The following is a 12,919-nucleotide window of genomic DNA, read 5'->3' as shown; positions in this document are numbered from 1 at the left end:
AATGTGGTCATTACTGGCTACATCAAATTCAAAGTTGTCTTAAATTTTTTTGGAGGGGAAATTAAAGAAAAGGGCTCTATAGCCCCCTGGGATATCTATCAAGGGATCATCACAGTGAATTTCAGCTTCCTACGATGTCCTGGCATTTCTCCAGGCTCTTCCTCAGGCATATACATGAATCACCTAGTTAGACCTCAATAACTCTGGAACTAATAAACATATCTTCATGAAACTTTGTGGTTCCTCATAGATCGGTGGTGTGAAAATACCCTGAAAGTTTCATCTGGATATCTTTAAGAATAAAAAAGTTCGATCTCCAGGGTAGCCTCCCCCCTTAAGAGGGTGATGGGAAACCAAAACAAAATCGAGCTGGTGGGCAACGCTGGAAGCAAAACAAAACGTGATGCCCACATTACACCGCTGCAGCAGAGAATGCAGCAGGAAACAGTGGCGCGTTTGGATGATAGACTACTAAAAGCGTGCAGTAGGCCACATATGGCGCTATGCACAGCGCGCTAGAAAACAGACGCTTATCGCAATACGTTTGGCAGTGATAACTGAATGCAGCAGGTGACAACCTGGATGGAGATTTGCTGGTACCGGAATAAGAAACAGTGTGAACAGTCGTTTTCATGTGAGAGGAGTTGCTACATACGTTGCCAGACTCGTGTGCCTCGTGCCTTTTCTTGTTCACATGGAATCTATTGGTCGGCAAACATACACTATCGCAGTCTGCAGCAGGGAACAGCGGCGGCGCGTTTCAGTTATTGCCTATTAAAACCATGCGCTATTCTTCTGACGGCACCACACACCATGAAACAGATGGGTGAAAATGCTTATTGCGATAGGATTGGCAGTGAGCTGTGAATGCTGCATGTGACGACCTTGAGGATAAGATTTGCTGGTACTGAAATGAGAAACTGAGTGCTCGCGGGCATTTTCACACGAGACGGGTGGGCAAGTATTGCAGTGAAGTAGCAGCGGCGATCAGCTATACAGTAAAACCTCGTTAATTCGAACCGCAAGGGGAAGTCGCTTCAGTTCGAATTAACGAAAGTTCGAACTAACGAAAGTGAAGGAGAGCAACAGTACACTGCGATTTGGAAGCAGTAGGGCATGTCAGAAATTTGGCGAGTCAGAAAGCGATGGTGTGTGCCGCGGGCACACGCCATCTTCAAGTCTAAGCTCTGGGTCTGACTGAGCCACACCACCGATGTCCACCGAAACGAACGTTAGCTGAGGCTTAACGCTATCACAATGAATTGCGACGGCTGATACCTCCTAAGCTGAAAACAGAGGTGCACAACCGATGAAGACTGCCGAGACAAAGACGCTGAGCATGTGAAGGTGGCGAAGGTCCTGATTCGTTGGTTCTAGATTGCAACGCAGCTGCGACGTACTTGATTCGCTGTGTTTTGGCGCGTGCCGTGCCATCTCCGCACAACATTAGCAGCTGTACAAGATTTGCAAAGCCTCCGAGATTCGCAACGGGCAAGAAGTCTCGGAGGGAACGTAGAACGGAGAGGTGGCAGCCGCCGCCGCCTTCTGGCTGGCCCCGCGTCGGTTAGATTTTTTTTTCCTATTTTGCCTTCTCTCGCCGTTCTCTCCGTTTCGGAGGCAATACAGCCTTGTGTGTAGGCAGTAGGCGCGTTTCTCTGGCCGTGTGCCAGGCGAGCGTAGTTCGAATTATCCTTGAGGGAACCTTCTCGCGTTCGAATTAACGGACTTTTTTATAGACTTCTGTGGAGCTTGGCAAGACCAAATCGTACAGTTCGAATTATCCATAAGTTCGAATTATTGAAGTTCGAATTAACGAGCTTTCACTGTACACTGTTCTTCATTGCTTGCACCTCGCGCAGTTTCTTGTTTACGTGGGATCTAGCGGTCGGAACACGTATCATATGATTGCAGCCTGGCGTTGGTGCCAAAAAATTGTGCTGTCCATCGTATGAACTGGTAAAAAATGAGCGCGGCTCTACTAGGTCATTTTTTGTATTCTGAATCACGAAAATTGGTGCCAGTGAAACGTACGTAATAGGAACATATCAACGAGGTTCTACTGCAAATGCATACAACAAGCACAAGTTTTGTGAAATATAAGTCTAGAATAGAACTGCTCTACTACTGAGCAAACAAGTTTAAAAGCACACAGTGATGTCTCTGCAGTGCTTCTACTGACGTATGCAGGCTGATAAGATGTGCAAGAACATTACCTGAGATCCACACATTAGGCTCTGGGCTGCCAGCATTATTGCCTTCATACCAGATGCACAGACTTTGTTAACTGTGGTGCATGGTGTGGACTGTGAGAGACCTGCAATGAATGCAATGCAGCACACAATGACCAAAAACAGTACCTCCATAGCGTTGGTTACAGAAGCAAAACCCAATCACAATCGCTGCACCGACTCGAGCATACAGACAGTCAACCATGCGGTCATAGCATGGAAATAATAAGCCTGCACAATTGGCCAAAATGCTTTGGCTACTTTATGCTCTACTACAGAAGAGGCCAGAAGTATATTCTGCTGAGTACGAAGAAGTGGATTCAATTGCCAAAGAACTGTCACATTCCAATGGGGGTGGAATGAAAAAATGTGTTTATATAAACATATTGTTGCTGAGTAAAATCAAGACTGAAGCACTGCAGAATTCTACAATTCAAATAATGCACAACACACAAAGTCTAATGCAACAGCACTAGTGATCTCAGAGGTCATGTCACGCTTTGCCAGGAAGGAGCTACCACATGGTTTCAGCCAGAGGCTCACAGGTAGTGTGAATTAAGTTTTTTCCATTTCTAGGACATCAGTCAAATGCAGCGAGTCAGATGCCATGTAGCCATGTTGCTGAGAAACAACATGGCTATGAACGATTTCAACGCAACCAACAAAGATGAACACAAGCGATTGTGCTGTTTGTAGAACTGCGCTGAATGAGGAGCTAGCGAGCAAAATGCGAGCAGCACAGTTGGTGCAGTCCATTAGTGTTTCGGGAGGTGGCACTGCGTAGAGCTATGGGCACAACCCATTTGTGTTCGGAGAGGTGGAAGGGCGATGGGAGAGAGGTGCGCAGGAAAGGCTGGAAAACGAGTGCACCACAACTGTTGGAGCAGCGGGCCATCGTGCAGCAGCTCGAATTTATTGTTTTCGTTGTTTCTTTTTAATGATTTGCCATTTCACTACCTTTGGCTCGAACACCCAGCAGTCAGACATCATCGTTATAACCAATTATGCAGCATCGGGGCATTGGAATGAGCAGGTTATTTTACCATGGAAAACATACAAAAGTTGACGGTGCAGTAACTTCTACGTGTTATAACCCAATATATTGTTAAAACTGGTATTGTACACTATTTACATGATTGTAAGTCGACCCCTTTTTTAAAATTTGAAAGTCTGAAGTTGGGGGGTCGACTTACAATTGATACCAAAACATGGCCCCGCCAAAAAAAGCGATACCAACGGGAGCTACAATGTAGTTACAATTTTATGTTTGCTCTATGGCCCTACCCCTATCTTTTCGCTATCCTGCGTGTTTGTTCGCTTTTCGGAAGGGTTTTTCAACAATATTGAGAGTTTTACAGTGCATGCAACAATCATGGGGGAGGGGGTGTCGATAGTTGATGGAAGTGCTGCTGTTCCCATTTGCGGCGGCACCCTCAGAACGGCGGCGCTTGCAGGGAGTATCGGTAGCTCATGGAAGAGCAGACACCACTCGCGGGTTTCTCTTTCTCTGTTTAAAGGCTAGACCTGTTCCACTTGACTGCCGGCTACGTGCTACTTCTATGCTTCCCCAGTAGTCATGAGTGCTCCAGGCCCACTAATCGTTCGGGACTCGTTCACAGCAACGTTCAAGAGGGCTGCCATCCTTTAAGGGGAGATGCTACTCGAAGACACTTTTTCTTTAATTTTTGACTTAGAGCTATGAAACTCCACCTATTAATTTAGTTTCTTATGCTGATTTCAAACCTGCAATTAGTTTCACTGTAAGTTGCATAGTTTTTGTTCTATTCGATGCCAATGTGCAAAATTGCACCTTTTTAGCCCCCCTTTTTGTCACACTTAACTTCCATAATCACAGATCACTGATGGCTCATTTTGATCCATATAAACTGTAGAGTGCCAAAAACTCATTATAATGTGCATACAAAATATGCTAATGACGTGAAAAATTTGAACCTGGCAAGTCTACATTTTCATGACACCACCATGTGGAAATTTTAATTTTTTTTGTAAATATTTGACCAATATTTATGTTTCAGAGAGATAATGGCACTCCTCACACTTCAGAGAAAATGTGTGCAAAATTTCATTCAAATCCAAGCACCAGAAGTGCCAAAAACATGAGGGGCAAACCCAAAAAATTACCCAAAATTTCATTTTGAGAAAAACGCATTTGAAGTTATAATTGCATGTTTATTTACAAAAGAGGGCTTGAATTCCAATCAAATTTTGACATAAAAGAAGAAAATTGTTCATGACTGCCACTAGAAACTTCCTGTCGCGTATGCGAGTCCAATCACTGATGAAAACCGCACTAGCTGCTCATACATCGAACGGGCCGCCACAGCAGCTTTGACGTTGACGGCGAAGCTTTCACGCGAGCTCCCGCTGTCATAGTCTTGGCGCGCACCTTTGCTGGTGTCCCTGCACGCCGCAACTCGCCGCGATGAATAAGTTGCGGAAAGAACACTTTTGGGGCACGCACAGTTCTCGCAGTGTAGCTCCAGGAACGAAACGAGTCCTTTGCGCTTGGCCGGTTCCCGGACACGAAGTTCTGAGCGCTGGCATGTTGGGCAAATCGCGCCGCTCACAAGAATGTCGAGCGCTGTCAAATCAGTAATGAATGATGACACCCCATCACGCGCTCTTTGCTCATCTTAGAAATGTCCAATCTTCTTTTCCGACGCACTCGCGTATTCTAAGGCCGCTTCAAACTCGCCGGAGGCATCCGTAACACGGGCGGGATCGGCGCCGCTTGCGCTAGGCCTAACCGCCGTAGCGGCCGTGGATCGAGTTGTCGCTGGACGAGCCTATGCCTTAGATTTCCGCCGGCGACGTCGATATTTGTGCACCGCACGGTGTTTCACTCCATGATGACTGCGCTTGCTTGGTCTCGCTTCGTCCCTGACGAAGATATAGTTGCCGAACGATCGTCACCCTGAAGCGCACCTTGACGAAACATGGACCCAGCAAGTAGGCTTCGCCACATGTACGCGCATGATGGCCAATGGCGTTTCCCGATTCGTACCACGTGATTTAAAAACCAGTCGCAGCGCTCGGAAAACGCGGCAATAACATGCTTTTTTTTATTATTTCTAGCGCTGTAGACGCCCAGGCAACCGTGGCGATTCAGAGAATGAGGCTTGGCTGATCTCCTCACGCGATCCGCAACAGCGAGAAACCGCGCCATGGCGGCGGCGAGACGCTCGAAGACAGCGTACTTTCGGTTTTTTAATAGCCACCTTGTGCTCTTTCAATGCATTTTTAATCTATTTCCCATTTAAATTCAGCTTTGATATTTATTTTCATAAAAGTAGAGGTACTAAACTTGACAAAACAAGTAAAAACAAAAAATGGATAATTTTCGAAAAAAAAACCGCGATTTTCGACCCGCATCTCCCCTTAAGCCGAAGAAACAAATCGCTGCGCAGCGGGCCGCAATTTCGATGTTTCTAAACGGGTGGTGCGAGAGTGGCGACTGCAGCGAAGCAAAATTTTCACCTGTGACGGCAAGTGAGAAATTTCCCATGTGCCGAAGTCTGGACGCTTTCCGGAGCTGTAGGCTAAGCTTGCGGCGTACGTCGCTGAAATGCGTGATCGGTCCCTGCCAGTGAAGTGCGATGTGATCATGAAACAAGCCCGGACCTTCCTCTTAATTTTAAGGTTCTGCTCCGCCGTGAGTACAACAAGTGGCTGGCGGCAGAAGACTGCGAAATTACGCCAACCGGACATGTCAATAAGGCCTCCCTGACGGCTGCGTGTGGTTGTGTGCATTTGGTGTGGGCTGCTGTTCTGCAAAATGTTTTTTTGCGAAATTTGAAATTTCGCTGGACCACGACGCGCTGTGGGACCGCAGCAACGATGACAATGGGAGCACTAGTGAAGACGAGTAGTCCAGTGACCATGTCAGCTACTAATAAATTTTCGTTATTGAATGCGCCCTCGGGTATGCTCTCTTACATTTGGGGGGGGGGGGGGGGGGGGTCGACTTACATTCAAGTCGACTTACAATCGTGTAAATACGGTAAGTGGGGTCAACAGTACTTATAGTATCATTATTAACATAAACTCCATGTGCAATAGCTGCCACAATGGGGCTTCATATGGACAACCACGGCAGGGGGCCATGTGAATATGAATGACACAAAGAAAATAGTGCATGCGAAATACAACAGCACAAGGCCACAGAGGTTCCTTTAACAGAATCGCATCAGTACTGTGGTGCTTCATTAAAATGCAGCATGTAGTTCGGTCTTAGTAGGACACAGCAGATGGCATCCTTACTGTTCCTGTGGAAACCGAACCAAGCTTTCTCTTCCAGGGATTAATAACCACCAGGTTAGAAAAAGGCTACGCCTGGGGTACTCAACACCCTGGATGGGGTCAAACAAAGTCACTGTAGTCTGGCCCCGCCTCAAACATGTGTAACGAGCATGCATTTTTTTTTTACAGAGGTGTAGTTCCGTATTACATGTTCTCAGTCACAATACATCCTTACTGAACTGAATCACTGGAAGTAAAATGAAAACTGCATGGTTTTGCTACATTCCAAGCTGCACAATGGACTATCCGAGAAACAGGAGCCCTCCGTTCCTGGACTCCGGGTTAGTTTTGAACACCTTAACATGCACCAAAAAGCATGGCACATTTTTTTTTTTTTAATTTTGCCATTTGGAATGCCGCTGTAAAAGCTGAGAGTTGAACCCACGACCTCATGTTCGGCGGCATGCCATTTAATTAATTTTCAGGGCATGTAGTAAGCTAATAATGTGCGCCTGAACAAAAGATTTGTGCATTCTTTTCCCATCGGAACACCAGCCAAAGCTACAAGGAATCAAACCAGCAACCCCATGCTCTGAAACACGGGTAGCACATGTTAAGCTTTCTCAACTCGCAGCTGAATATTTAAATTCATATCACAAAACCAAGTACTATCATCGAGGTCTGTTGCCCAGATATACCTACATCATTATGAATCCCAAGTTACTCAGTGTCAGAAGAATACTTGCCTGCTCCCAACGCCGCTTGCCTTGCTGGTGCCTGTCCGGCCCCCGCCGAGACCACATTGCCCATGAAGACTTCTTGAACATCTTCACTCTTGATTCCTGTGACAAATCATCCAAAATAAGAAAAAGGAAATGCCACCCATTAGCAGAAAAGAAGTGTCATTAAGGTATACTACATGCAGCCAGGAAAAGTACAGGGAAAATGAACTCATTCTTAATTGAAATGCATAAATACCTAACAACAAAATGGGAAACAACAATAAAATACCGGTTACCAGTGAGATCCAAACCACATTTTACACATTATGTATGTGATGCTCTAGCACCGAGCTGCCACACTGCACGTTGCACATACGTATTTGTGTACTAAATCTAGCCCTGGATGTACTAGCCAGTGCTACTTATGGACATGGCGGAGCAGATACAGTACAGATGCGAATGAGTTACCAATAATATATAGACAAAGGTCCCAAAGTCAAAGATTAGAACCGAACCTTGATCATGTATGTTAACTTAGGAGCAGGTAACTGGCAATTAAACCATTGTATGCTATGCCATGGCTGCTACATGGTGATGGACGGATGACCTCCTGACAACAAGCTCACTGACGGAAAAAATTGGGATGTGCGCGCGATAGTGAAAAGCATGCGTCTCAGATGACACACACTGTGGCCGTGCTGCAAAGAAAGTCGCAAAGCATTCGCTGCTGCAAGTGCTATAATCAGTCCCGAGATGACTACAATTACAGCTTCCGCACTGCCTTTGAGCAAAATAGAAACACGATTTGGAGATTCATTCAGTAAATAAAACGATGTTGACATAGTAAGCATTCAAATGTTTGTTTTCTTGATACCCTCGTTAACCTGACATTGGGACATTTTCCCCCCGTTCCAGTGAAATACGAATTCATGAGGTTTTACTGTACTTGTAGAGGTGTCAGTTAGGCTCCCAACCTGCAGCATGTTTTCCTTTCATCTAGTATTTTCATTTCAAAACCCCATTTACTTTCCCTAAGCTTTCCCAACTTCAAAGGCAGTTAGCTTCATGTGCTATATACCAACAATGTTCAAGAGATCGTGCCCTTGTTTTCCTCATTCTACTTGTATCAAAGTACCAATGCATACTTTATTCAGAGTGCTGGTGCTCACATTTGCCCTGGCTCACTGACAGGGTCGCAGGTGAAAGGCAAAGCATCACCTCAACAGCGACAAATTCTACCAGCGAGAGGTACTGTACTTATAGTGCGATAGTATGCATTGAACATACTGCTGCCTATAGTCAATATTATTTTTTCTGAGTCCAGCAACCCAATAAAGCATTATTGCTGCAGGCAACTGTTTATAAAACAAGTCAACATTCTTGCAGCTTACCAATTCCACTGATAAATTATTCCAGTCTTCTACATACATTATCCTTGTGACGTAATAGTTCTGCGGGAACCCACAAGGTGGAGAGGAGTAATCAATTGAGAAAAAATTAGATATCCACCAAATCTTAGCAAATGCTATGAAGAAAACCCATATGGGTTTCTTTGAAAGACAAGCCTCGCAGTTGAAAAAAAATTCGTCCTGGTCCGGGACTCGAACCCAGGATTACCGCCTTTCCGGGGCAGCCACTCTACCATCTGAGCCAACCAGGCAGCTTGCAAATGGTAGGGCGAAGTTGAATTTGTCAACTCGAACCAAAGGCAAGAGTTTGACGCAATGCTAGCCGCCTGGCTAGCTCAGATGGTACACCGGCTGCCCCGAAAAGGCGGTGGGGTCCCAGGTTTGAGTCCCAGAGAAGGACAAATTTTTCTTCAACTGTGAGGCTTTTCTTTTGAGGCATCCATAAGGTTTCCTTTGTAGCAATTGCTATGATTAGCGGGATGTCTCATTTTCCCCTTAATTATCTGTGTGTGATGAAACATAATGCCGGGGTAGATACGCTCTGGAAGAAATTCCCGATTTATTGTGGTACATATACTGAAAGAGCTTAAGGCAGATTCTTACGTTACTGCTCTAGAGAAACCCAGCCAAGACCTACCATTATTCTCCTAATGCTTGAATACAGTCGCATTTTCCCAAGACAAACCTTCCAGCGACAGATTGTACACGTTCAAGAGCATCAATATATGCATCATGAAAAGGATCCCAGACACAACATGTGAATTCCAGGACAGACAACACATGTTTTACATTGCAATGTAAGATTATTAATGTGTTCCGACCACAAGCAGTCTTACGAAAACTGCACTATACAGTCGCCGACCAATAAATCGGACACCGATAATCTGGGCATGCTTGTTAATTTGGCCAGCTTCGCAGCCCTGCCAATGGCCCCATAGGCTTGTGTAGAGACGACCAATATTTCAGACAGCCGCCAGCTCTAAATTCGATTATCTGGACTGTCTGTGGCTGTAGCATACGCCGTCTCTGCCGCCATTATCTCCTCTGGCAACCACAACTAGACATCAACTAAAGCCTCAGATTACACACTGGATGGCAGTCCCTGAGGCCTTGCCTTGGTCACAGCACTAAGCCTAAGATTTAACTGCAAATGAAAATCTTGGGAGGCTTTGCCTGAATTGTGAGGTCGCATCAACATTGTGATCACCACATCCTATTCAGGCATTACTGCGCATGGACCACTCTTGATCATTCAGTTTTGCCTTTGGGATAGCATTCCACCATTCTGTGCTTGTCTGTTTAGTTTGCATTCCAGACAGCGCTCTGCTGGCTCCAAGATGTTTTTCTCGTGAAGTTACCAACAGTCCGCTTCAAATGGCACCAACAGTGCCCTCGCAGTCTAACTCTGAATGACCCCGACTTCGCAGCCAAAGAGCCTGAAGTGCCACCTACCACAACGAGCTCAAATGCAGACATCACTGATGACCTGCTAGGCTGTGGTGTACAGATTCTTGCCGCCATTACATTTGAACACCTTGCAGATGTCGACAGCGCGGTGTCGTGTGCCGAACTGAACGATGAAAAAACCATTTAGTAAGTTCTACCATCAAGCAGCAACTCCAACTAGGATGATGTGTGCTCCGGAGCCTTCACATGCAGATCTGACTCGAGCCTTTGCAGTCCTTGTATTGGCATACAGAGACAATACAAAACGCATAGAAATACAGGTGGACTTGGTTGCATGTAAGTGGAATTGCATGCAGCAATGAACAGACTACTTCTGCCTTGCACAGGGGCCTTAAAATGTTAATAAAGTAATATACTTTTGGATATATTGGTTGTTTTCTGACATTCGATACTTCGGACTTATGTTCCCTGTGAGGTCCGAATTATCGGTCGTCGACTGTGTCTTAATTCCTGGTTGTTCCAAGAATGGTTTACTCATTTTGTTAACTTTCTTTGTAAAACACGTGCGAACTGGTGAGACAAAATTGTTTCAACATTTCAATTAAAACGAGCGTAACATGACAGGTGCCCTTTGGGGCTTTCGAACATGGCCAAATCCAAAATTACCGGGTAATTGGAGATCGCTGGTAGAGAGAGGTTTTTCTCCTGTAGTGGAGATAATTAGGCTGTTGCTGTTGATGATGGTATGTTGGTCTTAGCAGACTATGCTAGCTCAGGCTGCACTGTAGTCAGTAAAATACACAATATGGTTGCTAACTGCAGGTTGTTTACAGCCTTCTGTGCAGTGTTAATATTCCAATTTTATCTAAATAACCTGTTGACTCTAGAAAGCTAAAAACATTGTCTTAGTGCACAAACGGCTTCATTACGATGAAATTGCATATCGGTAATATTTTCAAAAAGTTTGTCGACGCTTTACATGTTTACACAAACTTGACCAGATATATGCCAGATCAGATACTATCTAGCAAAGGCATAGCACACCACATTGTGTTCACAGCCTCCCAAGTATGCATCACTTCTGGCAACCAAACTTTTTTTCAGGATGGTCGTCGTATACTTAAACCTATAACTGAGCTATTAGGAATGCTACATCAGAGGGCTTACAACTGATCGTGCGACACTGATGCTCTTTTAAGTGCATTGAAATCTCAATGCATAGAGACTTCACATGCCGTCACAAACATCATGCAACCACGATGTTGAAATATTGAACATGAAGCCTTGCGCTTGATAAGAACAATATTGCCGCTGTGGCAGGTAGTGCACACTTCTACACTTCACATACCATACATATTACACAGCACTAAACAAAATGGTGCATTATGCTTCTTGCTTGAAAAATGCATCTGCAAATAAAGAGACTAAAGAGAAAAGCAGTTTGGACTGATAAAGTATTCTTTCACAACCATATTCGTTAATTTTACAATAAGTTGATGATCAGAATAAAAAAAAAACGAAAGCTAAATTTCGTTAACGTTGCACGAAGTTTACGTCATTTACAATCGATCATCATCATCAAACATCATTTACAATGGAGTAGGCTACACAGTACACACAATTTGCTGGTCGAGTTAAAAGTGCCAGAGGCCAGTGCGGTGGAATGGTGCAGGGCCAGCTTTCCGATTACAGTGAAACCTCGTTAAACCGTACTCAGCCGGAGCTCGGAAAAAGTACGTACTAAACGGTAGTACTGTTTAAGCGAAATAGCATGAGATCGCCCACTTACCTGTCGAAAACGGAACTCAGAGAGAGTGCGATGAAAGGGGAAAAAACATGCAGTATTTATTCACTTCGCGGGACGTAAGTGTTATTTCCATTTGATGTCGCGGCGGCCTAGCATGACGACAGCGGCCTCAAACTTACTGAAGCTGCGTGCCAGCTTCTCAGCCAGCCCCCCTCCTCTCGGCAAACACTCGCAAGGCAGATTCCTCGTTGGCATTACGTATTCTCCGTGAACGCGCGCAGTAGTGCTGCATGAGTCCCGGGGCGCCTTTTTCATTGCCGGGTGCCGGAGTTCGGAAAACTTTTCGTTTGGAATAGTTACGTTATCGCGCCCCTGTTCTCGCGACGATCGCATTCATGAGGCTGACGTAACGCGCAGCTTCTGCCACTGCCGGGCCTGAATAGCCCGTGCTGTCGCTTTCCGTGTCGTCCTCATCACTGTCGCTAGTTGACACTTCGGCAACAACAGCGGCAACGATGGTGAAAAGTCGATCCACGTAGCCGACATATCTCTTCGCGGTCGCAGCAGCGCTGCCGAGCAACTTCGCATTCCAAATGCCACACACTGTAGTCAACAGCAGATCCATGTCGTGGGCCAGCTCCGACTTTTTCGTGTCACGTTCGGTAACACGGACGATGTCTAATTTTTCTTCTATGCTGAGCACCCGGCGTCTTTTTTATCCTAGCTTCGGCATGACGCGAGTCCTCGCTTGCACGACGCCACGACGCTCTCTGGCACGGCGTCCATGCGGCGTTGAAATGATGTTGATGTTGATGCGGCTTCACGTGCAAACGCACACGGCGCTTGGAGGCCGTTGTACCGATCTCTGAGGCTTGTTGTTCTGCCGGGCCGCCCGATGGAGACGACGCACCGCCGTGTTTGCGCGACGAAAAGTGGAAACGCTACGTTTTAACCGATGCGTACGCAATAAGCTGGTACGGTTTATGCGGATACAAAATACATTATGTTCAATGGCCGCTGAGTCGGGGAATTGACTTTACTACTTTTAAACCGAAACTACTGTTTAAGCGGGTACGGTTTAACGAGGTTTTACTGTATTTAACTCAGAAGACTAAAAGAAAAGATGCTAAAATCTACTTTATTTCC

At 45.5% G+C, this 12,919-nt stretch overlaps 1 protein-coding gene across 6 annotated transcripts in view; it reads right to left on the bottom strand.

The window, feature by feature from the left end:
- LOC135917277 (acetyl-CoA acetyltransferase A, mitochondrial-like) overlaps window positions 1-12,919 on the bottom strand; it is a 54,083-nt gene that overhangs the window by 31,373 nt on the left and 9,791 nt on the right. For all 6 annotated transcript variants that reach the window (XM_065450823.1, XM_065450824.1, XM_065450828.1 and 3 more), the window contains exons 4-5: window positions 7,235-7,330; window positions 2,214-2,314 (exon numbers count right to left, since the gene is read on the bottom strand). In XM_065450823.1, coding sequence (XP_065306895.1) covers window positions 2,214-2,314; window positions 7,235-7,330 — 197 coding nt within the window. The remainder of the gene's footprint in view (window positions 1-2,213; window positions 2,315-7,234; window positions 7,331-12,919) is intronic.

The sequence above is a fragment of the Dermacentor albipictus genome, chromosome 5 (genome assembly GCF_038994185.2).
Source record: "Dermacentor albipictus isolate Rhodes 1998 colony chromosome 5, USDA_Dalb.pri_finalv2, whole genome shotgun sequence".
In the NCBI taxonomy this organism is placed as follows: domain Eukaryota; kingdom Metazoa; phylum Arthropoda; class Arachnida; order Ixodida; family Ixodidae; genus Dermacentor; species Dermacentor albipictus.
This window is presented reverse-complemented; position numbering and strand designations above follow the sequence as displayed.